Below are 18,773 nucleotides of genomic sequence, written 5' to 3' on the forward strand. Positions count from 1 at the left end.
TTTGTCCTGCCAGAATGTTTTTGAGAGGATGGTTGGTATTGTCCAAGATGGCCTCCATCTGACATTGCATGCTTCTCTCCACAACAGTCCTGAGTGAGTCCAGACTCCTGCCAAGCACAGACCCAACCTTTTTGACCAGCTTGTCCAGTCTCCTTGTGTTCATGTCTGACAGGCTGCTGCCCCAGCAGACTGCAGCATAAAAGAGTCCACTGGCCCCCACTGACTGATAAAACATGTGCAGCAAACGTCAAAGGACCTGAGCCTCCTGAGGAAAAAGAGCCAGCTCTGCCTCTTCAGGTAGATTGCATCAGCGTTTAGGGACCAGGCCAGTTTACTGTCCAGGTGCACACCTAGGTATTTGTAAGCGTGCACCACCTCAATGTCCTTCCCTCAATATATATACACTATATGTAAATAATGGTGAATGTCACACCGTTTCTTTAGCATATCAACTATTATTTTGTGTTATGAAGCATAATCCTGAAATTCTCCTCAGTCGTGTGAAAATGAAGCTCAGTAAGTGATGCTTTCTTTCCCAGATCTCAGAGACAGGAGCAGCTTGTATGTAGTATAATGGCGGCCTGTGCAGACGGGGTTGAGGGAGGACTCCATGAGTGATATCGATATATCAGCCATAGAAAAATGTTGCTGAACCCTGATACAGCGAGAGGAACAGCAGCAGACAAAGTACACACTGTAGCATATACATATCAGTCAGATGTATGCGTCAGCACTCAGTGACCATGTGCATTCAGGCAGCAATCCATCACACTTGTTTACAGCTAAACACAGAGAGCTGATGGAGCCGATGGAGTGCGCCACAATGGCCGCTTTCTGCTTCTTTTCCTCCTCCTCCTCGCTCAGAGGAAAAAAACAAGACGTTACATCCGTAGAGTGACATTCAAGAGGCGAGCGTGCTGCTGAGCTGCGGGCCAAGCTGCGGGGAAATGTCAGGATCACATGCTCAGGAGAAGCCTCGCCAAAGGCCACAATGGGGGGAAGTACACACACGTTGGGTCTTCTGTTGGAAGTAGAGAAGGTTTGTCAGAGGTCAGAGGCTGCCGTGTGAGAGGCTGTTATAAAACCACATAAACCCTGGTAATGAAACGCTGCACTGAGGAGGGTCTTCATCTTAATTCACCTCTCTGTGTGTTTAGTTTAGAGCCAAATACATGTGATTCTTTCACCCTAAACCTGGACAAACAGAAACTCAATTTCTGAATATATAGGAGGAAGTTATCTCTTCTTTTATACCATAACCTCTGCAGCCTGTATTTCTTGTTGAGGATGAGCAGAGAGCAGAAAATGTTTTTTCTCCATAAAACTGCTGCATCAATGCTTATAAATGAAGTCTTCTTCATTAATGAGAATTCAGAGCTGCATTTCTGCTTGGTGGAAACTTTAAACCCTTAGTAACTGAGAGCTGGAAACTAGTGAGTAGACCTTTGAACTGATATTTTACACTTTCCCTGTGTTTTATTTGGAGCATTGATCCATAAGAAGATATATTTGTGGTTTTAAGAACCAAAAACCATCTCAGTGTAGTTTCACATCTCCTCTCTCAGGCTTCTCTCTGGCGTTCTAGTAACAACAGGTCAGTGAGCCTCTGGCTTAGAATCAAAGAAGACATGGACATCTTCCTGTAGACAATATGGGACCTTTTTGCTTCCTGTATTTTTCTGAATATGTCTAAAGTTTCTAAATACTTTTTAATACCTTAGTTTGGGAAATATATACATATATGACATCATAATTTCATGTCATTTAACTTTTCATGAACTTCTTCTAAATAAATTACTGGTAAAAATAGTGTTATCTGCCACACATGGATCCCTGTAGTGTTCAGTCAACACACTGTCAAAGCACATGACAATAAAAACTGTCAACTCTCACGCTTTACTCCAGCTCTCCCAGTGACGTAAAGTCTGTTCTCACTGGAGCTTGAAGTGTCCCACTTCAGATTTATTTTCTTCCTGTGACACAGATATGATGTTTTCTTTTCTCTGTGAATAGCAAAAAGTTGCATTCAGGAATTTTTCGATCTAGACCACATGGATCTGCGCTCCAAATTTTAATCCCACGACATGCGGCCTATATGCAGCTTGTTACCATGAAAATATCTGATGTCATTCAGGTGAGACTATGGTCTAGGTTTTGGACTCATGGCAGCTTGTCCCAGTCATTGTTAGCACTGAGTATGATGGCTGCTATTTAGGCTGAGTGCACAAGCTTAAAAAACTTTGTGTACCACAGTACCATAATTTAGCCCTTAATAGGAATGAAGTACAGACCATACCATGTGATACCAGGCCACAGCTTTCCCGCTCTCATCTCAACCCCACAAACAAAGACTTTGAGCATTTTGCAAGTTAAATTCTGTCAGGTAGCTCCTCTACATGTAGCAGAAAGTAACATACAAGTGAGGGACCTCACTAAAGCTTCAGTTTATGGATGCATATGTCACTGATTCTAGTGAGTAGTAAGTAACATATAGAAGCTGTGCCACAATTCAAGGCGTGGCCCTTCATGGACAGCGAACGCCAAACCAAAATGAGACGGTCTGGTCTATGCTGTGAAGCAACCGGTCTTGAAATGCAGCCTCTGAAGGACACAGCTAACGTCTCTCCCCATCACAAAACTAACTAACTAACATCAACACAATGTCAGACCAATAAAAATAACGCAGAACAATTAACAGGACAGTATGCTCAAACACATGGGAACTGTTTACTGTCTAAATCTCATGTCAAGTGGTAGCCCTGAAATAAACTAACAACTGTAGTGCTAGTTATCACTTCACTTTTAAAGTAGGCATTTCTCATATATATATATATATATATATATATATGAAGGCATTAGCGAGGTAACAGGCTGAGCTGACAGTCAAATCATATTCATGTCTCCACGTCGGTCTGACAGCAGCTTCTCTTGGCACCTCTATCAGAGCCTGGCTGTTATCTCAGGCTGAACGTGTAAATTGGACTAACGACTAAGATGACAACTGAACGTCTGCAGGAGGATGTATGTGTTTTTGTGTGTGTGTGTGTGTGTGTGTGTGTGTGTGTGTGTGTGTTTGTTTTGCAGCAGCTCATTTCAAACAGACAGTGATTAACACTGAGATGTTCGCCAATATGTTCCGAAGGTGTTATCAGAGCAACCGATGATGGGGCGCTGGATTAACTCTGTATATCATCTGGGTCACTGTATGTGCTGCCGAGGATGTATTTTTAGCGTGTGCTGTTTGAATGCTTGTTTTAATAAGAGAGACTGAGCTGAGGCTTAAATCAAGAAGAAGCCTTTACCAGCTTCTACATGCTAAAAACACACGTGTTAGTTCAGTGACATCTATGTGTCAAAACCTGGACGTCTCCGAGACAAACCATGATGGAAAGTAACTGAGTGCATTAACTGCAGTAACTAAGTACAATTTTGAGAGACTACTACATCACCTGCTTGAGTGGTGGCCTCAGTTGGGTTCGCTTTATGAAAGAACAACAGCCAATGAGTAAACTCCGACTCCAATGGTGGAACTATGATCACTGAGTCAGTCAGTCAGTCAGTCAGTCAGTCAGTCAGTCAGTCAGCGACATAGCCAAAAGTCTAAATTAGAAATTTCACATGACATTTGATTGACAGCTCAGACATGCTGCAGTATAAGCAGGAAAACAAATGAAAAACATCACAGGACATTTTGCAAATTTGCATGTACACTTTGCGTCATTGCAGATACTTTAATTAAGAACTAATCCTTACCATGCTGATAAAATATGTGAGGCAGGGCTCACATTTAAAACTCTGCAGTGTAGTGTCTATAATATTGGTGGAGAGGAGTGCGAGTCTGAATGGCCATTAACAAACCACTGAATCTAAATGTGCTGGCAGCTCTGTGGAGGTTGCTATAATGGAGGCAAAGTGAGTTTTTTTCTAAAACCCAAAACAGCTTTGCTGACGCACACTGTGGATATTATTAATAGGGACAACTGGCTTTTAGTCATATGTGCTTCTCAGTCATTCATTCACTCATGTTAGGAAACAGTTTTTAACACCGTATTGAAAACTTAAACTTCAAATAAGCAAAGGTTTGGAAGTATACCAACATCTGTTTGGTCCCTGTGCAGATTGGCTGGGACCACTCTCGTTTAATACTGATAATTACTGAACCCCAGTGCTGAGTAAAGCTTGTATTGGCAGGAGTTGTTACAAACTCACACGTCCTGGTCCTGTGCAGATTATTAAAGAGATCTATCATATTATAGATAAGGTTCATTTCATTTAGATGAGGTTTAATCTAAAGGAAACAGAGCCACTGACCATGACTGGTGGAAAATAGGTTTGTCCACTGAGAGAATAAACACAGCTTTAGTTATTATTGTCTGCAAACATCACAGCCACATTGCACTCGGTTATGAATTATTAATCGCGGCAGTCTGTGTCATGTTAAATTTAAAACCTAATATCTTTTGACGGCCTGCATCGACTGTGGAATATCTTCATCTATTTGTCGGCAGATAACTGAGCATGTGAAGCCGAGTTAATCCTTCGCTGTCTACTTCTGCACCTCGGAGCCATGGAGCAAATCCCTTCATTTGGCAGAGGAGTGCTTTCTGCAGAGGCAGCAGCGAGGTTTAAACTCCGCCGCTCTCGGCCGGCTGCTGCTCTCACATGTTTTCATACAGCTGTCATCAGATACTAAAGAGCAGGTTAAACTGAGGTGGCCCGACAGCTTTTAAAGACCAGCGATGTCGCTGCGACTCCTTCTTCTGGAGAACATATGTAATTGTGTAATGTCTCCTCCATGAATGTGATATAATGAGTCCAGTCACTATGCAGGAAGGTAAGTGATAGCTCTGAAATATTGATGCTGAGTGGGTGTCTGCGTTTCACTCCTGCCTGCTCCCCCTGAATCATTTTGTTGCATTAAAGGGTGACACTCAGTAATTATCCTGCTGATGTGACGAGAGTGACATCACTGGAGTTCAGGTTTGAAGATCAGGATGTGAGATTCTTCTGTTAGTGTTGTTTTACTTTGCAGTGAGGTTGTACAGTTTTATTTTCTTTAGGAGAGCAGAGCCTTGCATTAGTTTAAGACTCACTACACATGACAGTATTTATATCCACTGCCAACATTCAGTGTCAATGCAGGAAGTAGTGTGTCCTTTAAACCCTGTTGACACCTGGTATTAAAATGTGACTCGTATCCAGATAATAAATGATCTGATCTTGCCTTTGTGTTTACACCTGAGATGGCGGGAAATCAGCTGTAGGTGTCCAAGGTTTCGTTTACACCAACTTAAGATCTGAATACAATGTGAGCCTGACTAGCTCCAGAAGTGGTCTAGCAGATCTGATCACACTCTGATATTACACCTTGCATTAGCATGTGTTTTCCCTCATCTGGGTAAAGTGTCTGGATACAGATCACATTTTAATACCAGGTGTAAATGGGGTGTTGTGTACTGCAGGGCCACAGCTTGAGCGTATTGTTTACAGGTTGTCCGTCCGTACGTCTGTACCTCAGTAACATCTTGACAGAGCTTCTTCCAATTTCACACATTGCACAAACTTTAACTTGGACTCAACGATGAACTGATTACATTTTGGGGGTCAAAGGTCAAAGGTTAAGGTCACGATGACCTCACAAAACACTTTTTAGCCATTACTAAAGACACACATTTATGACAAAATGGTTCATATTCCACATGACTCTGGATAAACAGGGATGTAACCTGAAACTCTAGTTATAAACTGCATTGCAGATTTTGTAGAATCATCTAATAATGATGATCTTGTCTGGAGATACAGTTGCAGATGCAGTGCTGCAAACTTAGAGAGTTTCTCTCTAGTTTTGGCAACTAGAACTTAGAACCTAGTGACTAGTCAAAGATGAACTCTTCTGTCGTGAAGAGAGTCTCCAGTATGTCTCAGTGAATGTGCTCTCACATGGCGCTGAACTGACTGTGTCAAGTGGGTGGAGGAGCACGTTAAGTCAAACAATTGGCAGCCAGACAGAAACATGAATGAGCGGCTCCTCCCTGTTCATGATGTACAGTAATGATAAATGATAAAGCTAAGCTAGCCAGGTTTAATTGTATTTTATTATGCTGTAGAAAACAATGGTTATTTAATGTGCTTTGTCTGTATTTAAACCCACCTGGGTCACAGAAGAGCCAGCGCCATGAAGGCACCAGAACCACCTGCCTCTGAGTGGACTCTGCTATGTGATTGGACTGTCATTGTCCAATCAGATTCAGGTGTAGATACAGGCTCAAAATTAATGCTTTTAAAACACTTATTTTTCTACCTCATGTACTATCATCACTGATATCATTTTTTTATTTGTTTTTTTTTTTTTTTTACAAATACAGTTTTTTCTACATATGGACAAACTTGATTTTTTTTGTGAAATTATTTCAAGGCCAAATTATTCTATAAGTATTGTACATGTTTAGTGGCTTTTCCCGGCGCTCTCGACCGCATCCCACACCCTTTTACAGAATGGAGCGTGCTCAGTCACCTACATGGGAGTTTAAAGCTTCAGAAAAACTAGTATGTGAGTTTGAGACTTGTTTCTAAGGTTACACTCACAACTAGTTCTGAAGGACAGACTTGTAACTGACGGCCGATGTGTGTGTTTATTTTCCGTGTCACACTGTATGCCGCTACTCATCCTTGAATCAAATAGGAAACATTATGATGATTATAACTATTATTAACCCTGCCTGATTATTTTCCATGTAGCTGTTTGTAAAGCTGCACCTCTTCCTGGCCCGCTGCTATTAATGAGGCCTTGTTAAAAACATCTACATCAGTGGCATTTTCCTTTAATGAGTGCACCGTGGTCTCCGTGCGGATGCCCTTTATGGCGAGCGGGCGCTGCTCTTTTCCAAAACAACATGGCCGCTGCCACAGCTGCCGCAGCTTATGGGGTTTTAATTTTCGTCTCTGTGGGAGGAGCAGAGGCCTTCAGGGGGCGACCAAGAAATTGAATCAGGGCTGATGGCGTCCTGGGAGAGATTCACAACAACACACAGTAATACACCGTAATGCACCAGGAGGCTCCTCAGTCTGTGAGATACAGTGAAGGGCCTCAGGGGAGAAGACTGTGAGAAAGATGGCTGTGTATGTGTGTGCGTGTGTGTATGTAGCTTAAAGGAACAATCCTCTTATACTCCTACACATATTCAGTTTTGAATGTGAAATACACTCTAGGAGATTTTTTCCTTCTTGCTAACATGCTGGGTTTCCTGCAGCAGTTTTTGAGCGGAGGCGAGCCGCCTCCACTGAATTAATGGCCGCCTCCACCATCGTCAGAAGATATTAAAACGCTCTTACTGAGCGAAACCTTAAAGTCCCTGCAGTATTTTTCGGGAGCATGTCCATGTGCATGTGTGACTGAAACAAGTTTATATTGACCTGTTTACTTGCCGTGTTTACAGATATTACTGATGTAAACAGAGCTTTTACACAGGGACGTAGACAAGGCCACTTCAGTCCAGTCAATATTCTTTCTACTGCTGTCTAACTCTGTCACTCAGTACAGTGCAAAAGATTAAAAATCAGTAAATGCAAAAGATTAATGTGAATTTTATAGTGATCAGCAGAGCTCCTGAGTTTCAGTCTGCTCCAGTAGCAGCTAGCCCACTGGGCAGGAGAGGCAAACAACAAAAACAAAAACTATGTTGTTTGTTTGGGATGAACTGATGTGCCGACCGGGGACCATCATCAGAGCCTGAGGCCGGTAGTTGATATACATTGTATATACTCGCCTATAAATGCGAATGTCACTGACTGACTGAATGTTGGACTTTCCCCATTGGTTATTGCTCTTTCAAATTGATTTGGTGCACACAGGAAGTGTTGCCAAATTAGCGTCATTATCGCTAGATTTACTGACTTTCCAGACCCTTTGGTGACTCTTTTTTAATTTTTTTTTCCAATAAAGCATCTATCGACAAATATAGCAACTTTTTGAACAAACTTTAGCTTCATCCCGTAGAAGAGATTTGTCAGTTTTGCCCTGTGAGCACGAGGTCGGGCTTCTAACTTTCTCTTCGTCTGATCATTGTACAGTAAACAGATGAAACCACAGCTCAGCGTTTGCCTTTAACTGATGTGTTTGGCGATGTTGTCAGACGACGTTGTTCTTATAAAATCAGGATTTTAGCAGCAGCTTTGAAGTGACTGCTGGTTAACATGTAGTCTTAATGAGCCATGTTTTAGTCACTGTTTCAAACTTGCTCTGTTGTCGTGACAATAGAAACAGAAAAACATGTCAGTGAGAACAGCTTTATTGTGAATTCAGCTGTATTAAAATACTGTATATGTGAGCTAGGGCTGAGGCGACGCGTCGACGTAATCGATGTAATCGATTATGTAAATACGTAAGGTGGGTCGACGCATTGCAAGGAGGAAACAAGATGGCTGCGCCTGGTCAGAGCATAGACTCCAGCGAGGAGCAAGCTGAAGCGAATAAACCTTGTCCACAATCATCTAAAGTGTGGGAGTATAGACTGACTTTATATCAGACTGTAAAACACAGATTAGCAGTTAAGACTGGGCTATTTTTTGTGGGTGAATAATGTCTTGCAGTGCAACACTTTGTTTGTCATATTTGTTTGTTTTAACCTTCTGAAGCCCGTGGGAGCGTTTACGCTTCCAAATTTCATGCTGTCTGATCGAGTCTGATCTGCATTCTTTGCCAGTGACGTTAAGCGTCACGAGACCGAATCAGCCAATCAGAGTGTCTGATTCAGAAGCTTGGCCTGCCTTGGTTTTATACCCAGACTGAATGGGAGCAGTGCCTTTTTACTCTGATATCAAAGTGAGGAGAAGTTGTTTGGAGTTTATTGAAGTGGCAGAATAAAGACAGAAGGATGTGACAGTCACATATTTAGTGCAGCGGAGGACTTGGAGCTGATTTTTCAAGGACCAGACAAAAAACTCCCATAAATACTGCTCCAGAGAATGAGCTTATCTCCTGAACAGAAGAAGATAGAAACTTCAGATCATCTCTAGAACAACTCAAACAAATAAATACAATTTTCTGTGTTGAATTGTTTCTTCTTTATTATGATTTACAGTGTTTTTATCATTAAAATCAGGAAAATTTCAAGGTTTGTTTTTTTGTTTTGTTTTATTGGCTATTTACCTCTTTTAAACTGTACTGGAGTCTTTATTGAGTGACATTTATTATCAGCTGAGGTTATGCTGATTCTAAATATGTGGAGCACTTGGTGAAACTGTTAAAAATGACATTTTAAAATTTATTTTGGGTAGATTAATGTTATATTAAGTAGTTAGATTAATCGCAAAAATAATCGCTTGATTAATCGAAAATATTATCGATAGATTAATCGATAAACAAATAGTGGTTAGGTGCAGCCCTGATGTGAGCACAGAGAGGAGGAGAGAAGAGAACAGACAAATGTCTGAAACCAGCTGACACTAGGCAGAATGCAATTATGAGGCGTCCAGCCACATACTAGGTTTTGACCTAATCTGGTTATGTTTTATTTTTTTATTTCCTTTTCTATGAGTTTACATTAATTGTGTGGACATGTATTGCCGCTCTGTTTGACTGTGGCTGCTCAATTGGTGGAAATCAATTTGCGCTGCTGCCAGTGATGCGTTCATTAAATTGGCTTATTTTGTTAAATGAAATGAAAGTGTTTCGTACATGTCCGTGTGTCTCATTCTCATGAATGCAATATCTCAAAACACCTTGAAGTAATTTATTCATATTCAAATTTACACTTCTGGCCTATACTAACTTATACTACTTATACTGTAACTGAGGAACAGGAGAGGTTGTGACCATATTTCACATGTGGTCAGATACTGAAGTGGCGACAGTAATGTTTGGAGCAAACCTTGAAACTGTGATGATTGTGTCAATCTTCTTTGGTTGAAGTCGTGTGTTCGGAGCCTCCGTGTTTGAGAATTCCTAGTTAACGCACAGCAGAAGTAGAAGCACAAAGCTCACCAAAGTCAGTTTTATTTATATATCCCTATATTAGATATAAATAAAAATATAAAAAATTTCCTATTATATGAGTCTAGACAGACATGGATGCAAATTGCAACTTGATTGGTTGGCGGAGGCGAAACAACCACGAGGCGGTAATTCTAGTTTCCTCTTGAAATGTACTCTCAGTGGAGCGATTTTACTGCAGAGGCAAACAGTGGCAGAGCTCTTCAGAGCCTCTTTCTCAGCGACAGGGGACACTGAACTGTCTGTCTGAGGTTTTTATCAGCTCTGACACAATTCAGCCGCGAGTGTAAGAGCGCAAGCATTTCATCTTTATTAAAAAAAAAAAAGAAAAAGAAGGAAAACAAACACAGTAGACAAGACTGGAAGCAATAACACGCTTTTAAAAGGATTTAATCACCATCACTTTGATTTACAGTGTGCCTCATAATGAGACTTCTATAACACAGGAGTCAACTATAAAAGATGCATTCTGTCTTTAGATTCTGCAGATTCCTCTTCACCAACCCTGTGAGACAAACAGAAGTCACATTTTCAGGATGCGATAGCTAATTAGAGCAGAAATCCAGCAGAAACATGGAGCGAGGAGGGGAAACATCACCGTGCTAAATTCTGGAATAATAAACCTGCCTCTGCATTTATATATTTTTAGAAAACAGGCTGTTTTATAAGCTTTCGAGGCTGAAATGCACTGAGTCACCAGTGGTGTGTTTGTCATCTTAAACAGCTCAGGCTGCCTGGGAAGCATCGCTTATACTGGATACATCTGCAGTTTATGATTAATACAGGAAGTAGAGGAATGTTTTATATTGTAGCAGCCAAAGTGGTGGATGCTGTATAATGTGTTTGTGTCACACCAACAAAAAATGACTGGCTTAAAGGTCCATATAGTATACAGGTAGATGTCCATGTGTAGTTTGATTATAGATCAGGTCTAGGTTCTATATTAATACTGTGAAAGTATCAAAGCCTCAGTCCACTGAGAAATGCACACAGCCTGTATTCAGAAACTGAGCCTTAAAACAAGCCGTCAGGACTTCTGGAACTTTGTGATGTCACAACAAAGCAGTCACACCGCTCTCAGCCGCCTGGACCCACCATCCTAACTTGCAGGATTTGGTTTCTCTGAGTGTTTACCTGAAATCTGCTATATTTTAATTGGATCACAGAAAAGAGTCAGCCAATCAGAAGAGAGGCTGTGCTGTGGAAATGTGCATTATGCTGGATTTTCCATGTGAGCTGCAATATGTTTTTTTTTTACCCATCATGCATATCGTTTGTGCTGGTTATAAACGCTGGCTATTATTTGATACTGGCATTTATCTGACAATTTAAGGCACTTTTTTTATTGTATTTTTCCTCATCTCTTTCCATTTTAGTTGTACTGTTTGTGTTTTGTAGGGTCAGTAGTTGGGTTGTGAACCATGGCTTTGGACCCTGGGGTAGATACAAGCTGCTGGGTCCATATGAAGGACTGTTGTGCTCTCTGTGTAATATGTACTGTTTTTCTGTACTGGTCAGTGGCTGACCCACGCTTGCTTTGTGGACGACGCCACATTTAAGCACAAGATTGAAATAATGACAGTGCTCGGAGTGAATCATGACACAGGGATCCCACCGCTTTCTATCATGTCAGTTAACTTTGTGCTGTAGTGGTGCATATTCCCAAACAGAATCTGGCCCTGTGCAGGTCAGAAGATGAGTTTTACAAGCCAGAAATCTTGCAGGTAATCATGACTTATTGATCGACCAGTTTATCAGCTCTCTGCAGTTACAGTACAAGTCTGCTCATTTTGAAGACTGTCCTTTTGGGACAGACGGAGATACTGTAGATGGTAGCAGATGCTCAGGGCCTGACCAGACTTGTCTGCGACTGTAATTACCCCCCCCCCACCCCACACACACACACACACACACACATATACACACATATACACACACACAGACCCACACACACACCATACACACACCATACACACACCATACACGAGAGCACCATAGATAAACAGTCTTCACCATTTTGGCTCAAAAATAGTTCAATTCAATGTCTTAGTTTGAAGGGCGGCCTCTGTGTGTGTGTGTGTGTGTGTGTGTGTGTGTGTGTGTGTGTGTGTGTGTGTGAAGCAGTAGGCTGGTATCGGTTGAGGGTTTTCCTCTGTGAGATGTGTTGAACTCTCAGCCAACCTGTTATAACACTTGCGTCATGCAGGCGGGAGGAAGGCAGCTGGGGCGGCAGCGGTGATGGTGGTGTTGAAATCCCTCGTGCAGCTGAGGAGGACGGCGCTGTTGCAGAGTGTTACATCAGTTCTGCTTTCTGACAAAAAATAAATTAAAAAATGAAATAAATGAAGTGGTCTTTCACAGAATGAAGGAGGGAGGCTGTTTTTTCACTGATGTGTTCTGCTGAAATGTTACAGAGTACAAAGCACAAAGTTTAACATCCTATGAAGCAGGAATTTACTAAAGATTATAAAACCTCAACGCTCATCTTTCAAATTGTGCCTTCAGATTACAAATAAGACTCTAAATTGTGCACCCGGAACAACTTTTTGTGTTGTTTTGAATGATTTATATCCTCAAATTACTCCAGAATATAAACTCCTGCTCTCTAATTGATTCGTAAGCCCTCAGCGCTCTCTGTTATTCACGTCTCTCTGTCAAAGATCAAAATTACAAGATTATAACCGAATGACTCATTTTTAATTGAGATTAAAACACATGGGTCACCTGACAGGAGATACAGGTTTATATTCTTGTGTTATTCTAACTGTTAATAATAATAATAAACCCCCAGGTGTGTTGATCATCAGGATGGGTGAATAGTGAATAACAGACACAGTTTGATTTTCATCAAATCATTTTGTTTTCATTCAATTCTTCACTGATTATAAAGTAAACATTTCCGTTTGACTGAACAGATTTGAAACATCTGCCTCCACTGTCATAGAAAAAATATTAATGTTGCTGCAAAATATCAGCTACTGTTTTCTACACAAAACAAACCCAAACACATCTGCAGCCTTACATTCTGACATCAGATCGGTCCTGTAAGGATCATAAAACCCATTTAACCCTCTCGTCATCCAGCTAAAAGAGACATAGACACAAACTGAATATTTTTGTTCAGTAGATCCTCAATGACTGAAAACAGATGAGTCTGATCTGTTGATACATATCACGTTTAAATTCATATAACCTACTAGCAGTGCGTGAAAGTTTCTTCATAGTGTTACTATCCCGCAGGCAGATCATGTGATGGAGGAGCTGTGCAGTGTTCACACCTTCGATGAGGATCAGTGACCTGTTTTCTTTCTTTATGCTCTTTTTTTCCCTTGTCTGATCCGGTTTCAGATGTTCCCATCTCCTCTGTATGTTCTCGTCTCTGTTCAGTGGACGTCAGGGCTCATTGAGTCATCAAAGTGGTAGAAAACTTGTCAGTGACTCACCAGACTCACCCCTGATGTAAATTTTTAATCTTATCTTACATTGTTTTGTTTTTTTTGGGGGTGGTGGTGGTGGTGGTGGTGGTGGGGGGGGGTGTGTGTGTCTATTTCCTAGATCCTTGAACAGATACTCAAGTTTCAGAAAGACGTAGGGCTGTACTGCTCTTGATGCTATGAGACAGCGTCATTTACTTCCCCCATTTTTGGTCTGAACAGTTCTTAGAAGCTGCTTCTGTAAACAAGCTCCATATTTTCTCTTCTTCTGTGTTTTATTTGAAGTGCTGATCCATAAGAAGATATATTTGTGGTTTTAACAACCAAAAACCATCTCAGTGTAGTTTTACATCTCCTCTCTCAGGCTTCTCTCTGGAGCTCTAGAAACAACAGGTCAGTGAGCCAATCAGGAGAGAGGAGGCTCTGAGCCTCTCTTCTGATTGACTGACTGTTTTCTGAGTGATCCAATAAAAATATAGCAGATTTCAGGTAAACACTCAGAGAAACCAAATCCTGCAAGGTTGGATGGTGGGTCCAGGTGGGCGGGGCTTGGGACACGGCTGAGAGCAGTGACTGCTTTGTTGTGATGTCACAAAGTTCTAAGCCAGGAGACCAGATCTGCTGGCACCCCAGCTGTTCGCACGTCTCCCCCTCAGTCATTTAATCTCCAGTCCATGTCCACATGAGACTGATGTGTTTTGTCAAATGCCTTCAAAAATGAATTAGAAGTAAGACAATCATTCATGACAGGGCGTTCAGCCTAGAAGACAAGTCGGCCAGCCAGTCAAACCAGGTCACCGGTTTGTACCTGCGGGAACAGGCGTGAGGCACATGTTCAACAAATCATCTGGCGGATAAATGAAGCAGCTCATCTGCAAACACATTAAACAGGAGGCTTTTTATTCAGCTATCATGCTAAAAATAACACTTGCATTATATTACCACTGACATAAAGGTAGTCGCGCCACAGTGACTGGTCAGATAACGCTTTTCAACTTGGATCATGTCACACCAAGTATCAGGATGTTGTATTTTATTCAAAGAGTCTACATACAGTATGAAGTAATGAAGTGTGAGGTCAACAGATAGATGCTCTGTTCACACAGTGTTCAGTCATGTTGGTCTGAAGTTGATCATAGTAACCAGATAGAAGCTGCAGGTTTATTTTTAAATAAATAAGAAATAACTATTTTAAAGTTCTAGTCTTAAAGCCTTAAATGTTTCTTTTGGTATTTCTGAGATGTGAAAGTGTGTATTCACTGGTAGATGGCCTTTGTGAACTAAAACAAACTCGGTACATAAAAGCTTCAGCTTCCTGTCCGTGGTTTTTAAAATGAGCCCTCTCTCCCTCTGTGTTTTTTCAGGTAGCGGCTCAGGCTGTGTTGTTCCTGTGTATGAACACCGCTGGGATATTCATCAGTTACCTGTCGGACCGGGCTCAGCGCCAGGCCTTCCTGGAGACGCGGCGCTGCATCGAGGCTCGACTGCGACTCGAGACAGAGAACCAGAGACAGGTGAGTCCAGAACTGCCTGCTGTGCCTGTACCTGTGCCTTCTCTGATGCTTCATACGATGCATTGGTCATTTTTGTGAAGGTGTTCACTGATTGTTTTTCCAACATATTTTTGTTTACATTGGAAACTTGAAAGTTGAGCATATGAAACCTGAAATTTTCACTTTTCCTGTGAAATATCTAATAAATGTACAGGATGGACGGGCACAAAATTTGGTAGAAATATCCATGTTTTCATTTTATTTCATCATTTCATTTTTTTAAATTTCTTAAATTAGCTTCTTACCCATTTTATTTAAAAGGAGCTATTCGTAAGTACTATTACTATTAATAGTATTACTAGTAATTACTATTGCTGCATAGCTAACGTGTGATGAAGCTGTGAGGTTTGATAAAGGAAGCAACGTAGATCTCAGTCGACAGAACCGAATATAAGCAGCTACGCTAATGAGCTTGCTGAGAGGAGACATGGACACTGCATCGATCCAGTGCTGTCACACTAACTGTACATCGGTGCAGTGGACACACACACACACACACACACACACACACACACACATAGAAACATTATACACTGTCTGAGTCAGGCACTTGCAGAAGTATACACACAAACAGTCATTGGAGCTATTAGACTGTCAAACTGACACTCACGGTGACACACACACAGTGACACACACACAGTGACACACACACAGTGACACACAGAGATCTTTGTTTACGTGGAGCAGTGGACGGTGAGCCTCTGAGAAGCCGCAGAAAGCTTTTACGGGATCGTGTTTCCTGGAAGGATTCGACTCTGATAAGCGCTGGGACGGTTGTAATGGAGCGAGGAGCCCGGGCCCCGCCCCCAGCAGATTGTCTTAATGTAAATCAATCACTGCCTGGTATTTCTGTCAACATGTTGTAAGAACAGTGAGCCTCCTTCTGTCTGTTTGTGTGTGTATGTGTGTGTGTGTGTGTGTGTGTGCGTGTGTTCTGAGTACTCTGGTGTATTTCTTTCTAACTGTGATGGTGATCTGAGGACAGGGTCTGACCAGGAACTGCAGACATAAAGCAGACAAGAAGCCGCTGTAATTTATATTCCTATAATACAAACTGATCAAATACCTGCCTCTGTGTCTCAGCTCTTTCCTGACATTAAATTTTAGCCTAAAAGCTTTTTATTTATGCCACTTTAACTTGAAAAACCACCAGGAGCATCAATAAAAGCAGGATAAAGGAACAAAGCGTTTTCCAGTGAACCTTCAACACGATCCCAATGAAGATAGAAGTTGTCAGTGAGCCGCCGGAGGGCTTCAGCTCCTGGCTTAAATCAAGCTGCGCTAATGACTTTCAAAGCTAATCTGACACAGAGTCCGCTGGCTCTCAGCTGTCCAAACCAGAAACCATGTCCAGTGGAGCAAACACACACACACACAGACACACACAGACACACACACACACACACACACACACACACACACGCACACACAGCAGCAACTGTCCACACTGCAAAAAATGTTCACCTTAAAAATACGTCTCTGTCGGTGCCCCAGGTTATCAAGAGATTATAAAGATATCAAATATAACCATGTATAAATATAAGTACTTAATGTACAAATATTAAAGGTAACAGGGAGGAAAGCCAATAAATAAAAGATGGAAGTAGATTTAAGATATAGATGTCAATAAAAATACAGTAGTTTATATTGAACTGTTTTGAGTTTTGATAGTTATATCCAATGTTGTGCAAGTTCACACTTCACCAGAGTCACTACTCTCAAACTACATGAATTACTGTTTACTACAATAGAGAGAGAGAAAAACCAATGAGCTTATGAATGAGTATATGTTTTATGTGTATGTGCTGTGAGTTTGACTCAGGAAGAGGAACTTCACAGGTGTTGTTTCATGGTCTGACTCTTTCCTAATGATTTCTTGTGATCACCATTCACTGAGATTTTATGTAAAGACCGGCCGGATGCTTCAACTCGATGTGTCGTTTCAGATTCATTACTGATGTGTCTGTTTATGCAGATCAGGCGGTGAGATTTCTCTGTTGGAATCTGAACTGATTTGTTCAAAAAAAAGTTAATAAGAACTGACTTTAGCAGCAGCAGTAGCTGTGCTGTTTGTACTGCCAGCGCTCGACACATGCCTGCCGCTGTAAACCCTTGTGTGCTGCAGTAAAACCAAAACACAGTTCTTCTTCTACCTCTGTTGGGTTTTTTTTTTAGCGCTTGGCAAACAGCTTTTTGGTTCACTAGCTCACTCTGAACGACGCTCACGTTCATTAGCTGCAAACGGATACGTTTAGTTCACCCAAAAATGAGTGCGCTCATGCACAGCACTGGTTATTACGCTCTCATTCCTCCTTGATGTTCACGGGAAACGTTAAAGGTTTAAAACTGAAGCCTTCAGTCTTCTTGTGAATGTAAGTCAAAGCTGCTAAAATGAACTTAAGCAGCAAGAGAGAGAGAGAAAGAGAGAGAGAGAGGAAACTGAGTTCAAACTTTTCCGTCTGAATTCAAGACGTCTGTGTAAAAAGAAAAACAAAAAAAAAAAAATCTTGCAGTGAATCTCCGTCAAACCCCCGGAGTGTTCGGTTTGCATTAGCGACGCTCCGCTGGAATGTTTGTCTGTCTGGACCTTAATTTGCGGAAAAAGCACCGCTCCACTTTTCCAGCACAGACACCGGGACAGAACGACAGAACACCTGCTCTCCTGACACATGTCACACTGTTTACACCGTCAGCTGACGGTCACACGCTCAGGTCCTCCACCCACTGCATCACAAGCTGCCACACACCTTTACCAGTGACGGAAACATCTGTCTGAGGTGTGACCTCGCTTTGAGCTTCCTATTCAGACTCTCCGGCTGTGGATTCGGAACCAGGACCGGTCCAGACCTGGCTCCACTGTGGTGACACAGCATCGCTGGACTTTCAGTCTGACACTAATGAATGAACATAGGTGTGTGTTTGTTATGGCAAAAAAAAAACTGAATGGAGCAGAGGATGGCGCCTCTCTCTCTCCTCTCTTTTTGTCTCTCACCCACGTCCCTCCTCCCTCCCTCACCCTCTTTCTCTCTCTCACACCAGCCTCACTGAGTCCACAGGAGGTTGGACGTTTAGTTTTCACTGGATAAACTGCTCTATGATCCGAACAGGGAGGAAGCACATTCACATAAAGTGGATAGTCTTTTTCTACAAGGCATCACAATGTCATGTCAAACTTTATCTCACATTATTACAATAATGAATAGTACATATAAAAGACAGTTAACATTGAGCAGAGGAATAAAAGAGAGGCACAACATATAATGACTATAACCCCAGTAGAAAGCTCAACAATCATTGTTGGTTTAGTTCTGATGATAAGAAGAAAAATATAGTATATTACAAAATTTGTTCTTTAGCAAATGCAAGTTAGTATTGTTTTTAACACGCAGCAAAAATTGGATGCTCCACTAGAATTTAAAATCAAATCTCCGTCTGTCTTTACAAAAGCAGTTTGGAATAATGGAGCTACCACATTTTTACTTCTTAAACTAGAGAAAAAAAAACATTAAATCACCTTAATTCCTTGAAAAGTTGATTTAATGTCTTTAAGATTTAGGTCTGTCTTTTGGGTTCCATATGCTCTCTTGTTTCCAGTGGAAATAGTGCTGCAGGGATGATGTATTTCTGTAGGCTAACCCAGATGTTACAGCCGCCCTGGTTCCCTCAACAAAAAGCCCAATGGGGTTTTTATATTGTCTTTTGAATTATTAGAGAAAATAAACTGTGACAAACAACAGTTTATGATCCTGACAGCTTTGGTTCAGCAGCATCATCTCCACTAATGAACACCACTTT

At 41.5% G+C, this 18,773-nt stretch overlaps 1 protein-coding gene across 2 annotated transcripts in view; it reads left to right on the forward strand.

Annotated features, from left to right (window-relative positions):
* Positions 1–18,773, forward strand: part of adcy8 (adenylate cyclase 8 (brain)) — a 90,171-nt gene that overhangs the window by 21,391 nt on the left and 50,007 nt on the right. For both annotated transcript variants that reach the window (XM_056392321.1, XM_056392320.1), the window contains exon 2: positions 14,790–14,939. In XM_056392321.1, the coding sequence (XP_056248296.1) occupies positions 14,790–14,939 (150 nt within the window). The remainder of the gene's footprint in view (positions 1–14,789; positions 14,940–18,773) is intronic.

This window comes from Seriola aureovittata, chromosome 12, assembly GCF_021018895.1.
Source record: "Seriola aureovittata isolate HTS-2021-v1 ecotype China chromosome 12, ASM2101889v1, whole genome shotgun sequence".
Taxonomy (NCBI): Eukaryota; Metazoa; Chordata; class Actinopteri; order Carangiformes; family Carangidae; genus Seriola; species Seriola aureovittata.